This window comes from Limanda limanda, chromosome 16 (genome assembly GCF_963576545.1).
Source record: "Limanda limanda chromosome 16, fLimLim1.1, whole genome shotgun sequence".
Taxonomy (NCBI): Eukaryota; Metazoa; Chordata; class Actinopteri; order Pleuronectiformes; family Pleuronectidae; genus Limanda; species Limanda limanda.
Genome location: NC_083651.1, coordinates 7,937,358 through 7,959,356, shown reverse-complemented (window position 1 = coordinate 7,959,356; position 21,999 = coordinate 7,937,358). Strand labels below are relative to the sequence as shown.

Genomic DNA, 21,999 nt, shown 5'->3' with positions numbered 1-21,999 from the left:
AGAACTCTGATGGGAATACATGAGACAGAAATTGTTTGAATTTAGACAGAAAACCTCAAAAGTGACCTCCCTGACAGAAAGATCTGATGGATGGAAAACGGAAGAAGATAAAGACAGATGTGAAGATAAACGGACAACAGTGAACTATAAAATAGCAGAGAGCAAAGAATCTGCAGGTTTGTGCAAGTTAATTTAATGTCTTTCCATTTTCAAAGTGCGGTGTAAAATAAAAACTATAATCAATTTCATCAGCGACACAAACACAAAAAATGTAATACCGCTGTGGCCTACAAGATTAAAAAAAAATAATACACAACTCATACTGCAGAGCTCACAACTTAAAAACTAAAAGACTAAATTCAGACTTCCTCCAGGGCTGCAAAATACCCAGAGAAACAGAAACACATGAACAATGGAAGGGATACTCACGGTGAAGAAGAGGTCCATGACACGGGTGTCCAGCAGCGCTTCCCTCCAGGTCTCCCCAGGCTTCAGCGTGACGTTCTGCGTGGCCTCAAACATCGCGATGTAGTGGCGCCCCAGTGATCCTCCGCCAGTTAAGGCTAACAACAGCATGGAGTAAAGGAGGAGGAGGAGGAAGAGGAGGAGGAGGAGTGCCACAAACAAAACACCAGCTCCTGTCACTACGCTCCTTCTCAACGGGTGTTTGGTATCTTGGTAGTGGCAGCAGACACTTGTAAGTCACTTGTTAACTAACCCTCCCTCTCATTAACCCTGGCAGCTCTCACCATCACCTCTGTGGTTGGCTTTGTTGTCTTGTCCTCTCTTCCTTCTCTTTCTCCCTCGTCAGCTCTTCTCTCGCCACTGTTTTCCTCCACTTCCTTCTTTCTCACCTTCTTGTCCACTTCTCTCCTTTCACTCTTTAATCCAACTCAATTTTTTCCTGTAATTGACTCTCTGCCACCCTCCTCTTCCCTTCCTGTGTCCTCTTGCTCACTTCTCTTCCCAGCAGAGCTTCCTCCTATTGCACTCAGACTTCTCTTCTCTGCTTCCTCAAGATCTTAAAACACACAGATCTCAGTCTCTCTCTCTCTCACTCCCTGCAGTCAATCGAGACTCTGCGTTATTCTGCCCCTCTGTCCGCTCCTCTACAAGACGTGCTTGAGACTCCTTACTGCTCTAAAACACTCCCTCCAACTCATCGGCCAATCACCTTGTCTGTCCTCTTGAGGGCTTTCCAAGACCAAGGCAAGGCTCTTTTTCTTGTCTCCCACGACAAACAATCCTCACACTATCAACACTCTTTCCCTCTTGACAGTTTCCAATGTCTTCTTTATTTATTCTAACAAGAAGCTGTCTCTTCTTCCCCATGTTACACAATTTCTCCTGATTTACAATTTCATCTACACCCACTTCACAACCCACAAACTGCACTTAATTCTTAATTGCTTGTAAAATGTCCCAATTTAATCTTTCTCCCAAACCAGTCTTTCTAAATTCACACCCCCACAACACGCACACACAGAGTCTCATTTAAGCGCTCTTTCACCCACAACAAGCTTTTTACAAACCCACAACACACACTTTCTCCCGACACACCCAAAACCCTTCATGTCTTTATTCTAGACTCCTAAACACACCCACAACATGGGTTTTCCTTGGCTCATCAAAAACAATCCTCCCAAATTAGACTTTTCTTACACTCACCCTCAGAAACACAATTTCTTCAATCAAAACATCTGACAAAGCAACAACACTCTCTGCAAACATCCATTGTATATGCCAGACTCTCTTAACCACCATCATACGTTTTTACTTTCACCCAAAAACAGACAATCTTTCTCTCCTTATAAAATTTACAATTTCCTGAGGAAGACTTCCAAATAAATGTACCTAATAGATCAACACAGCAGGATGATCGATTTGGCTTTAGTAAGTTTTTAGAAAAACAAACAAACTAAATCTTTACTCTTACCTCACAAAAGAACCATTTCAACATTTATTATTAGACTCTCTCCAATATTTCATCGATCACAAAATCCATGTTAAAAATGTGAGAAATACTCAATACAAAAATATATTCTTAATACTCGACCGATTAAAAGGGTTAAACATACTCCATTGATCATCTTGTTGTAAATTATTTGTTCATTGGATATTTATTAAAGATATTGGATTGAGGACAATATTTAAACTAGAACTACCTACTAATTAACACTAATAATCTGAACTTGTGTTGCTTTAATGGCACCCTGCACATGTTTGCTTGTAAAAATAAATACTAATGAAAATAAAAGACAGTCTTCCTTTCATTTTCCATCACCCATACAATCACACACACAAACACACACGGCCATATCAGCTCCCTGCAGCTCAATGACAGCAGGAGGAAACTTTGAGAGGAATGTTCGATCAAAGCCAAGCAGCGGCACAGGCCTACGAGGTCACGCATTCCTCTGACACCAGGCCACAGTCACTCCCAGTGCACACACCCCACCACGACACACCACAACACACTTTTCGGCACAAAAGTTGGCACCTGTCTGAGGGTCTGAGTGACTGTGTGTGTGTGTCTGTCCAATGCTTGGCTTTAAGGCTTCTTTAAAAATAGTCGTGGTGGAGCACAGGACCTCTAACTGAACTTTTTCAAAAGGAAAGAATAAGAAAAAGATCTGGGAAAAATAAGAGTAAGAGCGACAATATGACTGAGTAAGTTCATGTGTAGTTGTTTTGGTTTCTCAGGTTTAACCACTCATTTCTGATTTTAAAATAACCAGATTTTCTTTTGTTCTTTCTTTATCTGAATAACTTCCTGATCCATGAACTGTATTAGCAGTTTTCACAAAACTTAATTGAAATGAAAACTGTCTGGCTTATACATTTAATTCTATCTCTTGTCTAATTTAAAACATAATGATCCAAGAGAGAGAAAGGGGGAAAAGAGAGGAGCTAGTTCGTATTTGGTTCTACAAACACGAGACTGACAAAGTCCTACAACCTGCAGATGGTGGTTGTCTCCTCGGGTAAGGACCACCGTGGTGACAGAGGCCATACAACCGCTCCTAAAGATCATATGACTGAGACAAAACTCACAAGAGACCTCAGGAATGATAACTACACAGCTTCTTCAACTACTTTACACAGCTGGACAGAGATGTAAAAAGGCTCTGACAGCTTGTGACAGAGAGAAAAGGACGTCTCCGCAACATAAATTCCAAATTATTCAAGAGAATAATTTAGGAAACACATCTAAATACTTTAACTGATAATTTAGTTTTTAATATTATTTCTTGATCCACTGATTTAGAAAAAGTCTGAAAATAGTGAAAAGAATGCAACACAACTTCCTAAAGAGACAAACTGATGTTTTATCTAATACAACAATTCTCACTTTACGCTCAAGCAGGAAAAGGCCAAAACCAAATTACAAAATAATCTACATTTTTCATGAAAGATACTGTATAAAATTATTTAAAAAGGGATACATTTATTTGAACACATCCAAATTCTAATCAATAATCACAGCGACCATAAGAGGTGGCGGTGAATGAAAAACACTGTGACTCACTCATCCTCTCTCTTAACAGCAACACACAGGTGAACTGGTGCCTATTTTAATTATGAGTTATTACAACCCATATCTATGTGACATCAACTTAATCAATCAACATGGTCACACAGAATATCAACAGCAAACCATGGCTAACCTTTTATTATTAATATAAACAATTATAAATAAACTATTAGTTAATTGTGGAGGAAATAGAAATTTGCTGTGATCTGTGGTAACAGCAGTTATTCACTAATTCTATGTTTTCCGAATGGAAAGAAATCAGGACACATTATGCACTGTCTTGGAAACCACTCACGTGAACTGAAATTCCAACTGACAGTTGAAATAATGTCTGACAGTCCCTTCAAATCATGTTCAACCTCACATTTAGGGAAAAGACCGAGTTTAAGAGCTGACGAGTAAATTTAGAGGCTCAACAACACTCATTCTCATCAAAAAATAAAAACTGTGTACGTGTGTGTTTGTGTGAAGTGCACATGCCTCCAGGGTGACTAATGTACGCGGAGTGACTCGGACATGTGGGCTGTGGTTTGTTGGGTTTTTAAAAGACATCACCTGCCACGATCTCAACCCTTCCAACAGCCTCAAGAATAACTAATGTGACATGTCGATTTTCCACTGGAAAGATAAGACGCACCGACAGATTAACACACACACACACACACACACACACTCAGCCAATGTAAACCACTGACCACGAGACTTCAAATCAAACACAAGTGAAGAAATTCCCACACCCCGAGTTCTCACTTATAGTCGCCAAATTTGCAGACACATAAACACACGCTGTCAAATCTTAAATAATGTCAACCACAAGTCAAACGCCTGTAAAACTGCTGATGTAAGACTTGTCTGATCCGCCTGTCACTCTGGCTGAGAAACATTAAGTTGAATTTTCCTCCTTTTGAATCCAGTTATGAGATTGCACCAAAGGAAGAAGACTGTTTTCAGCACCGCATCTTCAGTGACAGACACTTGAGAATTCTGGTATTTATAGTTTTGCGTGTGACCTTTACCCCATGTAGTGTGCACAGCTCTCAACTTCCAAGCATGACGAGGGAATAAAGTCGTCATAAAAACCCCGCCATTCTTCCCATGATGGGTTGTATTTCAGTGAGCGTTGCTGTGCATGAACTTACCACATGGCTACAAAAAAGCATATGCGGGCTGAGCCTTTTTTCTGAACGTAAAAGATTGGATGAAATATGTGGATTAGAAAAAGCAAACATGAGCACTTGCCCTTGAGCAAAAATGTATCAAGGGCAGACTTTGGATTATGTTTAATTGATTTGATAATTTTGTTGCTACAATGTAACAAAAGTCAACCAAATGAAATGCTGCCGAATTCCTGGTTAGTAACTTCACAGATCAGATAATATATTGTTATATCAATGACTGTGAATAAAGTTGGACAACACCTCTCCACTTCGAACCACTGTACAAAAATGATGCCAAGATATCCTGGATACGAGAGCTGCCATCTTGTGCCTTTGACATCATTTGTGTTGAGCAGTAGTGATCAAGCTGTGAGCTTTGAGCCACTGTATTGTGGTCAGTCATGACGTTTCATCCTGTTTTTATAGCAGTGGGATTAATCATCTGGGGATCATCAATGTCTGAACCAAACATCCTGGACATCAAATATCCATGAAATCTTGAAAAAACAAAGCGTTGGACCAACAGTAATACCAGAGTGTTTGCTGGTAAGATTCATCATATGGTGTATATTTGAAATAATTGTTGACTTCTTTCAAATAAATGATTAGTTTCTTACATTATTCTGGCCAAATGTCGGTTTCCCATCAATTCACTGTGGGAGATTTTTGAAACGTGTAGCCCATCTCAGTGAACAGTGTCCAACACTTTCCCAACAATTTGCAGACAACGTTCAAAACACCTCACAGATTAATTTCAAAGTATCTACATGACCACCTTAAATAGCCAACAATCAGTTTCAGTAATCTGAACATTTTGCAGGCCTGAACGACCTTCATGCTCAAGGATGGTGGATTAGCGAGCTTCTCCTGTATCCTTTATTCATTATGGTTGATCCTCGCAGAGGATGGACCCACTGCACGGGGGAGAGTGGCCGTGCGTCTGCCAGCCGCCGTGCAAAGAGGGCAGCACTATGCTAAGGCGTGTGCTAGGGTTTAAGTGATATATCCTGCATTAAGTCTCCCCCCCGCAGCCGCACCATGTGAAATAACAGTCCAGGAATACCTCCTCCACGACCCGCCCCCTCCTCATTTTCTGTCCTGTTTCCTTCTACTGTTTGGCCTCCATCTGTTTAGACAGCAGCTGTCATTGATCTCCACTCTACCCAATCAAACCAATAATGTATACACAATGTATGTTCACTGGGAAGTTTATTGTCTGCTCATTCTATAAGCGAGGATTTGAAATAAAGATATCTTGAAAAAAATACATGTTTTTGTGTGATGCTTTCACATAAGATTACCAGTGAAACTTTCTTTGAGTCTTTATTGATAAGTGCTAATTGTGTTAAATTCTACATTTTTCTTTGCTATATTAAAATAAAATCAATGTATATAATTATCTGTCAGATGATAGACAAGAACGTGTCGTGAAGGAACTTCAGCTCAGAAGTTACATGCATCAGCCGAATGTCAATCAGCATTTTAGCCATCTGTATATACACTCCTGCCTGTGTTTAGACAGCAGTAGTTGAGGATTCTCTGCACAGGTCAGGGCCAAGGCAAACAGCCAGCATCAGCTTACACACTCCTAATCCTAACCTTAACCTGAGGGGGCAAAATGCCCATAAATTGACCTCTGCACAGCTAATGAGAATCCTGAGCCAGGCCAAGGCTAGTGTTGGACTGACTGTCGTCTTTTCAGCACAAGAATAACCCCCACTGAGGCGGCAGGGGGTTACGGTAGCTTATAGATGTTAATGCTGCTTTTATTGCGCCTCAATAAAAATAAGAAAAAAGTAGAGTTTTGTCTCTTCACAGGACATGTCAAGTAAGGGGCATCCAAATTAATACAATTTCAATTTAGTGTTTCTAAACCAAAAAGTAGAATGGCACTAAGTCAAGCACATACCTCCAACCAAAGCTCAATAGTTCTCTTAAGTTAAATCAAGCTGCACCAAATTGCACACACTTAAAGATACCAGTCCTCGAAATGTGCCAGATTCAAGATTCAAGATCCAAGAATTATCCCATAGGAAACCGGTGAAAATGTCAAGAAACACCCTATCACACAAGGTTAAAGAAAATTTAAGTTTTGCAGCAAAATTCATGTTGAGTCGTGACTGAAAAGATTCCGCAGGCAAATGCAGGTGACTGCATAAGTTTCCTAGTGTCTCAATTTTTGCCCGAGTTTTTAAACTTAAACGGGCCAGCAGTGTTTCCAAACTTCATACACGTAGCAACAGTGATGCGTTTTAAAACTAGAATGTAGTGTGGATGTAGCCTGAGGAAAATAGTTGGAAGAGGCATGCAGGGAACGCCGTTCTAATTTAAAACAACTTGAGTTATTAAGAGCCGATACCCCATGAAATCTACACATTCCTCTCCAGTGAAGTGAGGAACAGATGGCAAAATGAAAAATTGCTTTAGAACAAAGCTCCACTGGCTATTATAGCAACACAAGTGGCAGCGATAAACATACCAAAGACAAATGAACATACAAGTGGCTAAAGGACATTGTTTAGAGCAGGAACGCTGAGGCAGTGGGGTCGAGGGTGATCTATCTGTCAGCTCCGACCGCCATTTACAGCACCTGACTGCCGCTGCAGCCTCGTCCCGACCACGACCCTGGCTAGAGTCAAGCCAGGTGTGGAGTGACACGGTGTCGTACAGACGCCCGGGGAGCGTGCCTCCACCAGATGACACCAAAGCCTAAGGGCCCAGCTTCAGACGGCGGTGTGGACAGATAACACACATGCCGCCCAGTTTGTCTGAGGGAGGGAGGCTTTTTAAAAAGAGCTGATTGAAGAGTGTGTGTGTGCCCATGAGGGTGAAAGGCAGCCGCTGTCAGCCACGCAATTAAGGAGAGGCCCCTTGATACCCATCCTGGCATACGCTCGCATCGCAGCACACGGGCGTGTTGTGACACTTGCCGACAGGCGGCCACACTCATTCTGGCGTCCCAGTGGCCTTCATCAATCTGTTCTCCTTTTCAACAACAGCACACACACTTGTACGCGTCACGCACGCAGAATTTAAAGGGGAACGCCACTTGATTCGAAAATTTATATGCTATTTTTATGGCCTAAGAAAGTCCTTTGAACATTTGTGACAACTCAGCAGCAAGAAATCAGAGAACTAATGTACAGCTCTATTCCAAGCAACTAGTAGCACAGGGATGGGCTCATTTTATTTATAATTCATCTTTGCAGCACATTCTTTTAAATTCACTTAATGAGATCTTTACGTTGCAGGTGGCAACAACTGAAAAATTCTTAATGTGAGAACCAAAATTATTTATTGGTTATAAAGAATAAAATCAGCCGATATGATAAAATCTTCTATTTTTATAAGTTAAAATATATATATTTGTATCTTGACTAATAAAAGATACATATACTGGTATTGTTTTCTCCTTAATATCAGGCCCCAAAAATCCATATTGATGGGGCTTCAATACAGAGAGGTATAGTAAATTGATGGTTAAGTGATATAGGGAATTCAACTGAAAAGGCATCTATAGATGTGAATAACTAGTCTATAATGGTCTCAAACGCCCTGTGATATCAAAGGGAACACTGTCTTGGTACAGTGAAGTGGTATATTTTTACATTTTTTATCACCGATGTGCAATGCAAAAGAACCTTTTAATACCACTAATAAATTAATGAAATGTTTATAGCATTGTGTGAATATCATTCTCCAGCCCAAAGCATCCTGCTTCAACCTCAACTCAAACCATTCCATAGATGTACAGTAACCACTCGAATAAAATTAAAAATTGCCTGTGCACAAACTAACACACACTGTGTGTGAATGTGCATCTCTGAGAGCACACACACATATTGAACTGAGCGCGCCAGGCATACCAAGGGGAGCCTCAACAAGCCAAGGCGGGGGTGGTGTGCTGCTGGAATGATACGGGGATGGACGCACAGACACCTCTTTGAAAGTGATACACGGCCCTGGGTGGCAGCAAGCGCCACTACAGATCCGCTCAGACAGGCAGAGAGGATGCCAGGCTGGTTGGGATTTAGGCCATAATGAGCCTGGATACACATAACACACACATAACTCACACACACAGTGCCCGAGTTCGCTCAACAATGCGGCCAACTGCAAAGATAATATAGATGCAAGCACAAGAGATAAACTACAAAGCAACCAGGCGGACAGATATACATTCCTCGGTATCACATATTTCAAAAGACCCTCCCCCCCGACCCAACAGCAGTGTATATTCACACATATAAGATTCTAATAAGTGATAAAAAACAAATTCCTAAAATGAGGAGGCCCTTGTTTTTGCGAGCCTTTTTGAACCCTTACATGATCACCTTCATTGAACCTTTAATCTAAATAATAAAAGGTGTGTGTAGCAATGTCATGGTGTCAGATGCCTCTAAAACCAATCGAAATAATTACAAACATTACACCACTAGGGTTGTCAAGCTTAAAGTTATTTGTCTTTGCCCAATTAGGCTGTGAAAGTACCCTCTTCTTCAGACACAGATATTCATATACAACACATGAAATGGCAAGCCATGATAAAAGTGTGAGTAACAGGAAACTGACCTGTTCTTCAAATTTATGATCCTGACCATTGTAATGTGTAAAAAACCCTGGTCAACCACTGACATAGAAAGGATATGATTTGGTGGCAGGAAATTCCAGCTGAGGACCTGGTTGGCCAGAGCCAGGTAACGCTGGAAGACAGACGACATCTGGGCGTTGAGGTTTTCTCTGCGGCTGAACTCCTGCAGTACCTCCATGGTCAACATGAAGATCTGACGCAGGCTTTCCTCCTGGAAGCAAGGAAGTAATGGAGGATGAAAAAGAGAAATATGAATGAATCCACGTAAAATAGAGAATAATGAACGAAAGTAAAACAATTCTCCCTTCTGTAACAACTGTATTGTTTCTAAGAATATGAGATGAGGTGGAGATAACCCACCTGGAACACTCGCTTGCAGCTGCCGTGAAACTCCATGCTGAGGCCGATGCTGCTGGTTTTACTGGAGCTGGAGAACTCGCTGAGCAGTGCCGTCAGGATAGAGCAGGCCAGAGTTTGCTGCAGCAGAGAAGGTTGTACGATTGAGAAAAAAGTACTCAGGTCAAAAGAGCAAGTATCATCAGTAAATACAGGGATGAGCGTGAGTGGAAAAACTAAATGTGTCTGTGTTAAAACTGTTTTAGTTTAAGATGCCTTTAGGTACCGTTTAATCCCTTATTTGTTTTTTTCAAATGTCATAAAATGTCAAACATCAGGTGGGACGATTTATACAAGCAGCTAATCCTCACATATAACCAGCATATATTTGACATTGGGCCTGATAAATCTCTCAACGACTAATTGTTTGTTTTTCTTTCACTTGGACTAATCAAGAAACCCCCAAGAGCCGTGGACCATGTCCATCACAATCGTTTTTTCAATACCAAGCAGACCATCAGCAGGAAAAAAACCAAACAGACAAAGTCAGATTTGGACCAAAATATTGTTTCTGAAGTTAGGGCTGTGTCACTTATGGTGTGCAGAGACATCTTTGATACTATGACTAATCCAATCATTATTTTTGCACTTATTCCTTAACATCAGTCAAAGGCAAACAAATGAAGTGTATATCTTATGAGTGTGTGAATTTCGGTGCAAGTTGATTGAATGTAAGGGGACGGCTGGGCCTTGGCAGAGGTTTACGTGCTCTACTGTGTGTCCTTCTAGTTGTAAATAAATGTATTGTGACTGAGGGATGATGAATGTGAATCTGGTTTTGTGCATCATAATTAAAACTCCAATTAAACTTTCAGAACTGTCAGCTCTCCATGGCACAGTTGACATTTTCTGGTTTGTGATTTAGGTCATGTAACAAATGAAATACCGCCATCTAGTGGCTTACAAGGGGACAACCAGTTGGTTGTATAATATAGAGCAGCACTGAAACAATTAAAAAAGTAATGCTAGTAGTATACTATTACAAACTGGAAAAAAATATTTTGCCTTTTTGTAGAAAGGTTCTATTGTCTTAATTATTTAAATGGTTATTTGTGACTTGAACCAAAACACAAAAAATATGTAATCATGAACATGTCCATGATCTAAACACAAAATTGATTTGAGGGCATGAGCAAAGAAAACAGGCGCTCAACATTATACTTTCTTCTAACCACAGGAACACGCCTGGAGCTTCTATCCCAGCTCAGCCTTTGTGCCACTTTTTATCTTCAGACCGAGCTCTCTGTAATCTGAGCCAGATCCCAGGCAGGAAAAAAATGGAACCAGGGCACAAATGTCGTCCATCAAGGCAAAACACAAAATAAATATGATCAAAGCTTTAACCCAGTTTTGTTAGGAGGCATTCATTTAACTCCACAAATCAGTCGGACAAAGATTTCACAAGCTCTCGAATACATCTTGAATTTTATTCTGGTTAACTGCTTACCTGTTACCGAACAGGTCTAAAAAGAGATGAGATAGTTTGTTTTGTATGTAAAACTGAATCGACTGAAAGATCTCAGCACATCTCTATATTTTCATCACTTTTCATACACCTCAGACTAAACTTACATGTGAAAGAGCAGCAATCACTGACAACAGACAGCATTATTACTGCCTAAGATCATTTATGGGGTGCAAAATTGAGAAGTTTTCATATAGTAGAAAAGTTAAACAAAGGGACAATTAAATTCATCACTTTCAAGTTTTCCTTTACAGCCAATGTCCCATTTTGAAGAAAGCTGCTTAATAATCATTATAATCTGAATGATTCCTAAATCCTAAAAACTAGTTAACAATGAATTATGTGCTGTAAAATGCGAATCACTACTTTCAGGGATGTCTTGCTCACCACTGTGGGATTCCCGCTGCTAATGAGCTGTCCGACCTCGAGAAAGATGCTTTTGCAGTTCATGGATTTATCGAGAGAGCCTCTCTTCACGATGACCGCCACAGCCAAAAGGATCTGCTCACGGACGTATTTCTGCACACTGAAATAAAAAAGGTGGATGATCAGTCACAGAGAAATTACAGTGAATGTAAGAGAGAATCATCACAGGCCACAGTAGAGACAGTGAAAAGTAAACTGAAAGAGGAGTTTAGTGTCTGACGGTGAGATCACAGCTGCAGCTTGTTTTCTTCTTTTGTGTATCGCAAGAAAAACTTTACTTTATTGCATTTTTTGTTAAATCCTTTTAGTTTGTTGAAGAGAGCTTTGGTAGCTCTTCAATGCATAATGGCAGGAACTTTGGTTATAGTGTCTGGAACCTGTGCTTCGCATATAAAATTAACCTGTGCTCTTCTACACTTAATCTGGTAAATGCTCATATTTTTATCAGTTAAGTGCATTTATGTTTACTTCTTACGTATAGAATTATATATATTTTCTTAATGCAAGTGTTAATGCAAGTTCTAGATATTTGTGTTATTTATTATTAAGTTAATGGTTAAGCTGTAAAATATCAAGCCTCAATTTAGCCTTAAAGAATTTTTTACTCCCAAATACCGAGGTCCACATCAGTCCTTCTGTATGAAGAGCTGCAGGGTGTAAGTTGTCATTGCTCAAGTCATACTGCACAAAAATGGTTAGATTATTGGAAATTTTATATACAGTAAAGTGCTGTGAAAAAGTATTTGCCCCGTTCCTGGTTTCTTAGTTTTTGTCACACTTAAATGTTTCAGACCATCAAACAAATTTTTATATTACCCGAAGATAACCCAAGCAAATACTCAAATGCAGTTTTTAAATGATTTCATTTATTAAGGGAAAAAAGCTATCCAAACCTACCTAGCCCTATGTGAAAAAGGAATTGCCCCCCCTTGATAAATCATGAATGAACTGTGATTAACCAAATTTTTTGGAAAGCTCAGTTCAATTTCACTAGCCACACCCAGGCCTGATTACTGCCAGACCTGTTGAATCAATAAATCACTTAAATAGAACCTGTCTGACAAAGTGAAGTAGGCTAAAAGATCTAAAAAAAGCAAGACATCATAATGCCGCGATCCAGAGAAATTCAAGAACAGATGAGAAACAAAGTAATTGACATGTATCAGTCTGGAAAGGGTTACAAAGCCATTTCTAAGGCTTTGGGACTTCAGCGAACCACGGTTAGAGCCATTATCCACAAATGGAGAAGACTTGGAACAGTGGTGAACCTTCTCAGCACTGGCCGGCCTACCAAAATTACTCCAAGAGCGCATCTACGACTCATCCAGGAGGTCATAAAAGACCCCAGAACAACATCTAAAGAACTGCAGGCCTCACTTGCCTCAGAATCAGTTAAGGTCAGTGTTCACGATTCAACAATAAGAAAGACACTGGGAAAAAATGGCATCCATGGGAGAGTTCGAAGGTGACAGCCAATGCTGACCAAAAAGAACACAAAGGCTCGTCTCACATTTGCCAAAAAGCATCTTGATGATCCCCAAGACTTAAGGGGAAATATTCTGTGGACTGACGAAACAAAAGTTGAACTTTTTGAAATGTGTGTGTCCCTTTTCGTCTGGCGTAAAACTAAAACAGCATTTCATAAAAACAACATCATACCAACAGTCAAACATGGTGGTGATAGTGTGATGGTCTGGGGCTGCTTTGCAGCTTTAGGACCTGGACGACTTGCCATAATTGATGGAACCATGAATTCTGCTCTCTACCAGAAAATCCTGAAGGAGAATGTCCGGCCATCAGTTTGTGACCTCAAGCTCAAGCGCACTTGGGTTATGCAGCAGGGCAATGATCCGAAACACACCAGCAAGTCCATCTCTGAATGGCTCAAAAAAAACAAAATGAAGGTTTTGGAGTGGCCTTGTCAAAATCCGGACTTAAATCCGATTGAGATGCTGTGGCATGACCTTAAACAAGCCGTTTATGCTTGAAAACCATCCAATGTGCCTGAATTAAAACATTATTACAAAGAAGAGTGGGCCAAAAATTCCTCCACAGCGAGGTGAAAGACTCATTGCCACTTATCCGCCAAGGCTGGCACAACCAGTTATTAGGTTTAGAGGGCAATTACTTTTTCACATTGGGCCAAGTTGGTTTGAATAGCTTTCTTCCCTTAATAAATGAAATAATCATTTAAAAACTGCATTTTGGATTTACTAGGGTTATCTTTGTCTAATATTAAAATTTGTTTGATCATCGGAATCATTTAATTATGACAAATATGCAAGAAAAATAAAAAATCAGGAAGGAGGTAAATATATCACAGCACTGTATATCTATATCTACAAACAAATTAACTACTGCTCATAACTGGCAAGTAGTGATCCACTCAGATTTACATGTTCAACATTGAGTTTATGCATGTAGTCGGCTTATTTAATACATCTGTGGGATTTGAAAGGTTTGTTGGTGAATAATAACGTCTGTTGGATGACTTCAGTTTCCTGGGGTTTATATAGCACGTGATGGGGTTGTTTGATGCTCTTGTGAATCTTACCACTCAACAGTAAGTTTATAAATACAATGTATTTCTTACTTGGGTCTCTGTAAGACGTAGGTGAGGAGGAATGCCCGCAGCGACTCGATGCTGGCCTTCTCCAGCAGGATCCACTCCCGCACAACAGCCTCCATGATGGCTGTGGCTGCCTGGAACAGCACATAGTCGACCTTACTGGTCTCTGGAGAGGGAGAGAAGATACATATAAGAGAATAAGTAGACTTTGGGTGGGACACAACAACAACTGTGCACTCAGAGCCAATAAGAGCTAAATGCAAAATCATATGAACTAGATCTGATCCTAAAAGAAGCTATTTCAAATCTGGTTTGTATAAAAAGACAAATGTTGATGTTAAATATAAAATATTTTGCTCCATAGCTCCTTTGTGACGGAAGCTAAAGGTCAGACTCACTGATCAAATGAAAGTTTCTGAGTCAGTATGGGGGTCTATGACATTAAAAATGTTTGTGTTATATCCAAACATCAGAGCAGAAGGTTTGTGATCATATCATCAGTGGCTGAAGTCCAGACTGGATCAACACACTTGAATACACGAGTCCTCCCTTTAAACAATATCTGCAGATATTGATTAAAAGGGCAACACAAAGAAGGACCTACAGCTCTTGAAAGTACAAACTCAAAAAAAGGATGCTTGTTCCGTCAGTGGGTTATGGCACATTTTAAAGATTTAAAATGATCTGAAGTCATTAGTTACCTAAGATGTGCTTGCAGATAGCAAAAGGAGATTTGGACTTCCTGAAGGAGAGGAACACGTGTTCTGCATGTTGCCTCTGTTCTGTGCTGACCATGGACGGCGGTGCCTGCAAAAGACAAACAAGTTAGATCCAACAGTGCGTTATGAAAGGACTACTACTATCCTACACCGTGATATTAATATTGTCGTCATTCTTTATAAATTAGATAAAAACTAGACAAAAAATCAGGCAATGCTTCTGAATGTGCGCAACACTTTGAATAACACTTTATTTTTCCTCGTGTTTCCTGTCTGTGAATGTACTTTCATGTTTGCTCTCTGTGCCTCTTTGTCCTTCTCTATATATATGTGTGTTGTTGTTGTTGCACGTTTGAGTGTTCTTGAGTTCTTCACAGGAACACACTCTTTTATTGAGAGGCATCAGCATAGTACAGCTCAGGAAAGTCACATTCCAGGCCTGATTGTTGTATTAGCAACTGTGTAGTTGGTAGAAGGTAGGAGAACAAAAAAAGAGCCATTCATCTGAGGACGACCCCTCCACCCATACACACGTCATATTATAATGGCATACACACATCAAACATTTAAAATTGATCACCTTCTCAATGACATGCAATATTAAAGCTGCAATAATGACCTGTTGTGTGTAATGTAAAAAGTGTTCTGAATGGTCAAGTGAGGTAGTTAACAGGACCGCCTGTGCAGAATGTATTTCTTATTATAACTTAACCATTGTTGTTATTGTTTCCAAAGCTGGATGTATGACCGTGGAAAATAATATGTAGATATAACTGACATGTCTGAGTTTGAACTACTTACTCATGCAATAACTGTGAATTTGCACATCTTATATTCATATTTTACTCATATTCCTACCTACCTGATTACATTGTGTTTAAATGCAAACTACTTCTGTGAATTTGCAGACTTCTCTCTTAATAATTTGTCATATCTTGTATTAAGTCTTTATTATAGGCTTAGTCTTCTATTATATTAAATACTTTACTGCGTATTCTAGTACTATATAGTGTAGCATTTACTAAGGGAGTATGTACAGTATATTACATTCTATTTTGAGATATTTTAATTCTTCGTATCTGTTTTTGATATTAAGTTTCAGATGAAACAAAAAAGTTAATCCTGAGATCTTTCATGTGGCCAAGCATCAATATAACAGCAGTGAATTATCACATGCTAAAATCAACCTGAAACAGATATAACAACAGCACTGTCATGTCCAACTGATTTAGACTTTACATCAGTCAAGGAGACCAAACAATATGTTGCTATTTTATTCATTAAAATAAAAATCAAATAGTTTAACCAGGGAGTTAGAAGGGATAATTCAGAATACCCCTGATGTCACACTTTGATTGCATGAGTTACACCCATTTATCATCATAATACAATCAAACAAAATAAAAGATTTCTACTTTTAAAGGTACTGAGTAAAATTAAACAATGGCAACATGTGCGGTTTGACTGAATCAGGACCATTTGTTGTGAGTAATGCCACAAAATATATAAAGCGATACAGTAAAAATGCTATTTCTGAGATTAAGAGAATGAAAAATATTATAAAGAAAGAATCAAGCAGTTTATCCTGAAATGTTCCCATGTGGCCTGAGATAAGTAATCAATCACATGTTAAAATCAATCTGAAACAGATATAAAGACAGACTGACACCCACAGCACTGACTGAGACTTTATAAACAAGTCAGGAGACATGCATTCAAGTCATCAACACACTTATGTGTATCAGTAACCAAACTTATGTCTCAAACAGGGATAAACTTGGATTCAAATGACATCTGCTGACTCACATGGGAAGATAAAGCTCTTGAGTGGCTGCAATGAAGCAATAAATAAAAATAACCAGGCTCATCTTTCATTCTAAGAGAGATCTGACTGCACATGCACCAATTTACTAAAATTCATCATTTGATTGCATGTGTTACAACTGTTTATCAACTGAATACAACTATCGCTAGAACAAAATAAAAAGGGTTACATGTCTGACTGTTCTCATTTCATGTACTGATTCAAACTTGGACTCTTATCCCGCACCCACGTGTCAATTCTGTGTTACATTAACACACATAACATAACAGTATATTGCATATTGCACGTCCCCATTTCTCTCCTGCTTTGCATTTAACTTTTTATATCTTGTATATATCTGTTTTGCATTTTACTCTTTATTTAACTTTTATGTCTTGTATATATATTTGTTTTATATACAGTTATTTCTTTCTTATGTGAAGCACTTATTGTGTTTTTATGCTTTATGTTAAATGTATGCACCTTTTTACCAAAGAAAATTCCAGGTAGGTGTAAACCTACTTGGCAATAAATCCTTTCTGATTTCTGATTTCTGAAATTCAACACTCAACACAAAAGTCAAAAACAGATGAGATAAGAAAGATCAGGCTGATATCGAGTTCAGAATTAAAACACACAGTTGATCCTGAGATTTCCCATGTGGCCCGAGCATCAATGTACACCAGCAGCAGTAAACTAACACATGGTCAAATCAGCCTGAAACAGCACTGACTTAGACTAGAATAACAAGGAGCCATCTGTTAAACTAATGTGTAGAGGTAATAAGACATAAAGGGATCGAAATAGATAGATAGATAGATAGATAGATAGATAGATAGATAGATAGATAGATAGATAGATAGATAGATAGATAGAATACATTATTCATCCCCGATGGGAAATTAAGTCGTCATAGCAGCCGGTATATTTGAATACAATACAATAGAATAAAATATTGAGGTAGAAAGAATAAAAACAGAAACACAAGATAAATAGGTAGATAAGGTGCAGTGGCAAGATGATGGTAATAGTACTGATGATATGATGGTAATGTTATTGTTACACAGTATATAAAAATAGTACAGTGTATATAGTATATAATATAACATAATACATATTTATATATGATAGTAATTATACCAATATAATAGCAGTATATAGTAATAATGGCAGCAGCAACAGTATATATAATAATAATAGTAAATAATAGTAATGTACACATGTATAAATATGTGTATATAGACTTATATATACAAAGAATATACAGAGAGTATATAATATGATATGATATATAGTAGAGGTATAAATAAATGACTGAATGACTGAAATAAATTAATAAATGACACCTGCTGACTCACATGCTGTGATGCTCATGTAATAAACAGGCTCATTTCTCAGGGTTTAAACTGTGCAACCAGCAGCTGAAACGTCAGGGTTCGAATCCCAGAATAATGGCAAAGCAAAATGGCAGAAAGCAAGAGGAGGCTGCAGCTAGCTCCTGTCTGCAGTACACACACACACACACACACAGCCGGGCTCCTCGGGCCACATGGTCTAGCTCCTGGAGCTGCTCCCTGCGTGGAGGCTGCTGGACGAGGGAGAACCATGGGGGAGAACCGGGCTGGAGAGGAGGAAGCGGACCCATGGTAGGAACCATAGGGTGGAACCTGGTGGGGTTTCAGGGGGATGAAGCTAAAGCTGAAGCCCAGGATGCTTCCACTGGGAGCGGGGGAAACTTCATGTGACACCTGAATGAGCCGAAGTTTCTGGTAAAGTGTCTAAACGCGGGGTCACACCATCAGGAGGTGGAGGGCTAAGAGAGGGAAAATGGTGGAGGTGGAGGTGGAGGAGGGGGGGAAAAATGTGGGATTCTCCTTTTTTTTTTAAAGGAATAATAGGAGTTTGGTGGATTCCCCCCCACCACCACCACCACTCGAACCACATCGTTTCTCTCCGGTTGATAAAAAAGACAAGTGAACACATTTAACAACAAGCGGCTCCGGACCTAACCCGGGATAAAGTTAGCACACATGTGGCCCACACCAACCAGCGGTTCCTCACCATTAAAACTTTGGCAGCGCTTTCCAGCTGTGTGATCACTTCTGGTGCACCGACCGCCGCCATCATCGTCCCTCTCCGATGACGCGCCAGGCGCTCTGCATTGTGGGAGCGCAGCGCTGGTACCCGGGCAGAGGGGGGGGGGGGGGGGGGGAGGGGGGGGGCATTCAATGGGGATCCTGTATTTTTTTTTTTTTTTTTTTTTAACAATATATTTATTGAGTTTTACATATAAGAAACATACATTCAAACATGTATAAACATACAAATGTTTATGAACATCCCCAACCCACAATCAAACACTCAGGGTAAAGAAAAAGAGGCAGAAATTAAATAACTTAAATAAGATTAAATAAAATAATAAAAAAAATACATATATCCAAATATAAGAATAAATGGAAGTAAATAAAGACATAATTATACAAATAAATTAAATTAAATTCCAATCAATCAAATCAAAAGCCTAGATAAAATAACGTTCTCTTATTCATAATATTGGATCCTGTATTTAGGGCCTGAGCACTGACAGGCACTGACAGGTGAGGCCCTATTGAAATTGTAAGGATTATTATTATTATTATTCAGGCAAATTAATTGGCTTTTTGAGGGCTTTACCATGCTCAAATTCTAACCAAAATTTGCAGAAAGTTAGAAAGTGGTGAAAATTTACGTATTCTGGAGGAATTTTCAATGGGCGTCGCAAAATGGCTCAACGGTGCCCCCCCTATCCCCCTGAACGTGTTCACATTGAGCGGTCTTCACAAAATTCGATATACAGGTGTATCATGACCAGACAAATACAAATTATTATGTGCAATTGGAAAAACACAACAGGAAGCCTGCTATTTTGCATTTAGTGGTCATTTTGGCCATATTCCACGTTTTTACCTATTATTTATTTTTTTTCATGCAAAAGGCAAAAACGCATGCAACGCTTCAAAATGCATGTGCTCGGGCCCGCCCAGTGCTGCTTTGCAGTCCTAGAAATTTTAGATTATTATTGTTATTAATTAATATTAATATTAATATTAATATTAATATTATTACTACTAGAGTTACCTAGATCCACCTGATCTTTTTTCATCAAGATCCGTGATTTATTCCCCGGGGAAATCAGTGAAAATGAAAAGCCCTATACATCATAATGTTAAGAAAGAGAAACAATTCCTAGATACGACCCCTGATCCAGATCCGCAACTTAACTTAATTTCTTAAATGAAAGTCAAGTTTATACAAAGTTATGGAGAAACCGAACAGTTCCCTTGACGAGCAAAAACTAACGACTGGTATTAAATATGTTTCTGATAGCCACATTTATTGAATGCCCAAAGTCACATTATATACTGGTGTCACACTTAAGGTATAATAATCACAAGTGTACAATCATTTCATGATATCATACTTTTTACTGCACTCACACAAATTAATGAGCAAACTCGATCGATCTGAATTTATAAAACGATGTTTTAATTTTCTGACTTTGTTTCCATTTGTTTGTACTTTGCTTCTGTCTCTTAATGTGACTTCAGCTCTGCAGTTACGTCACAGACCCCCCCCCCCCTCACCGACCTCTGAATTTGGCCACAAGGCTGAATTTCACAACCAAGTCTCTTGTCTGTTGCAGCCAAATGACTTTTGACCAGTTATCAAATCCAAGGCTTGAATTACTTTTTACAACCGTATCCTGACACACCAGAATGTGAACAGTGAATGTATTCCACATGAACCGTTTGATATTGCACAGGCAGATGAATCAGGCACAGTTAAGGTTTAAAGTTTTAAGGCTCCAGTATGCTTCTACGTATCCGTTTCTCGGAGAGGGCTCCACGGTGGGCGAAGAGTCTTTTTGATTTTTACTTGTCCGACCACTGTACGTTGAAAAAAATTCACCGCCAAACCCATAGGTGGCGCAACGGAAGACGAGCTCAGAGAAGCCTACCCCAATTTTGGGAAGAAGAAGTCCACGTGTGTCTGTTTATCTCTGTCGGCTTGTCCCCACACACTGAACCATGGCAACTAACAGAACTAAATAAAGTGACACCCAGCGGGTCAAAATGCTGATGTTATCGTTTCTTAGCGCAGCGGTTCCCCGGTCTTGTTTCCGAACTGTGTTGCTGATCATTCGTTTTTCATCCTGAGGAAATGTTTAAGTTTAACGACATGTAGCTTGAGAATGTTCTGGTGGTGGTGATAATAAATACGTATTGAAACGTCTTCAATATAATTTCTATATCAGTAGAATACCTGTTCAATTGTTTTCAGAGTGGTTGTAATATTGATGTTAATAATAGTGACGCATATATAGCAGCAGGTTTCAGGTATGAAAGATTCATACATTATTATTAGAGGAAGACAACATTGGAACATATTCTTCAAATCCATATTCAGTGGAAACTGGCTGCAGTTATCATGTGTTGCTGATGTGGAGGAAATGTTTGCTCGCTCCTTTAAGAAACAGCTTGTTTGTAAACTTTATTAAACAGAACAGACTGTGTATTAAATTTACTAATGTTTTGAGAGATGAAAATTGAACTCTGTAAAGTGTATATCTTAAATTGAATGTTAATTGTTAATTTGTAATACAACCTGTATATATGAACAGGTTTGCATGCACAGAGTATTTCAGCTGTACTTATGCTATTAAACACTTTATCTTTAATTGTGTCTCATTTAACTTGTAATTTAACAATATAGGACCAAATTGATTTATGTATGTGGATCTCGACTCAGCATTAAAGTCAGACAGAAGAATATGGCAGCGTATTGCATTCACTTGAAAAAAAGTTCTTTTTTTTATTGTATTTTTTATTTTGTTGAAAATTTATCTCGAAAATTTCTGAGATGATTATCTTAAAAAAACAGAATTTTGTTTTTCAAGTGAATGCAATAGGCTTCCGTAGCAGAAAGCTAATTTGTAGTTCTATATGGGGTGCCGTTTGTAAAGCAGCTCACGCTGAAAATAACAGCAACATTTTGTCACATTTAGCTTCAAACCATGTTTAAAAAACTGGTGTGAATTTTTGAGTCACTTTTTTGCACATTTACAACAATATTAGTCAACTTAGAGATATTTTAAATCCAAATGTTAAATGTTAAATCTAAATGCTAAATCTAAATATTAAATTGAAATCTAAATGTTAACTGTAAATCTAAATGTTAAATTTAAATTTAAATCTAAATGTTAAATTTAAATCTAAATGTTAAATCTGAATCTAAATCTAAATGTTAAATCTAAATCTAAATGTTAAATTAAATATAAATGTTAAATTTAAATTTAAA

At 38.8% G+C, this 21,999-nt stretch overlaps 1 protein-coding gene across 1 annotated transcript in view; it reads right to left on the bottom strand.

Moving 5' to 3' along the window:
- xpo4 (exportin 4) overlaps window positions 1–18,807 on the bottom strand; it is a 48,703-nt gene extending 29,896 nt beyond the window's left edge. The window contains exons 1-7 of the mRNA XM_061088338.1: window positions 18,724–18,807; window positions 14,841–14,946; window positions 14,164–14,305; window positions 11,532–11,670; window positions 9,644–9,760; window positions 9,341–9,494; window positions 430–542 (exon numbers count right to left, since the gene is read on the bottom strand). Coding sequence (XP_060944321.1) covers window positions 430–542; window positions 9,341–9,494; window positions 9,644–9,760; window positions 11,532–11,670; window positions 14,164–14,305; window positions 14,841–14,946; window positions 18,724–18,789 — 837 coding nt within the window. The 5' untranslated portion in view covers window positions 18,790–18,807. The remainder of the gene's footprint in view (window positions 1–429; window positions 543–9,340; window positions 9,495–9,643; window positions 9,761–11,531; window positions 11,671–14,163; window positions 14,306–14,840; window positions 14,947–18,723) is intronic.
- Window positions 18,808–21,999: the final 3,192 nt, after the last annotated feature.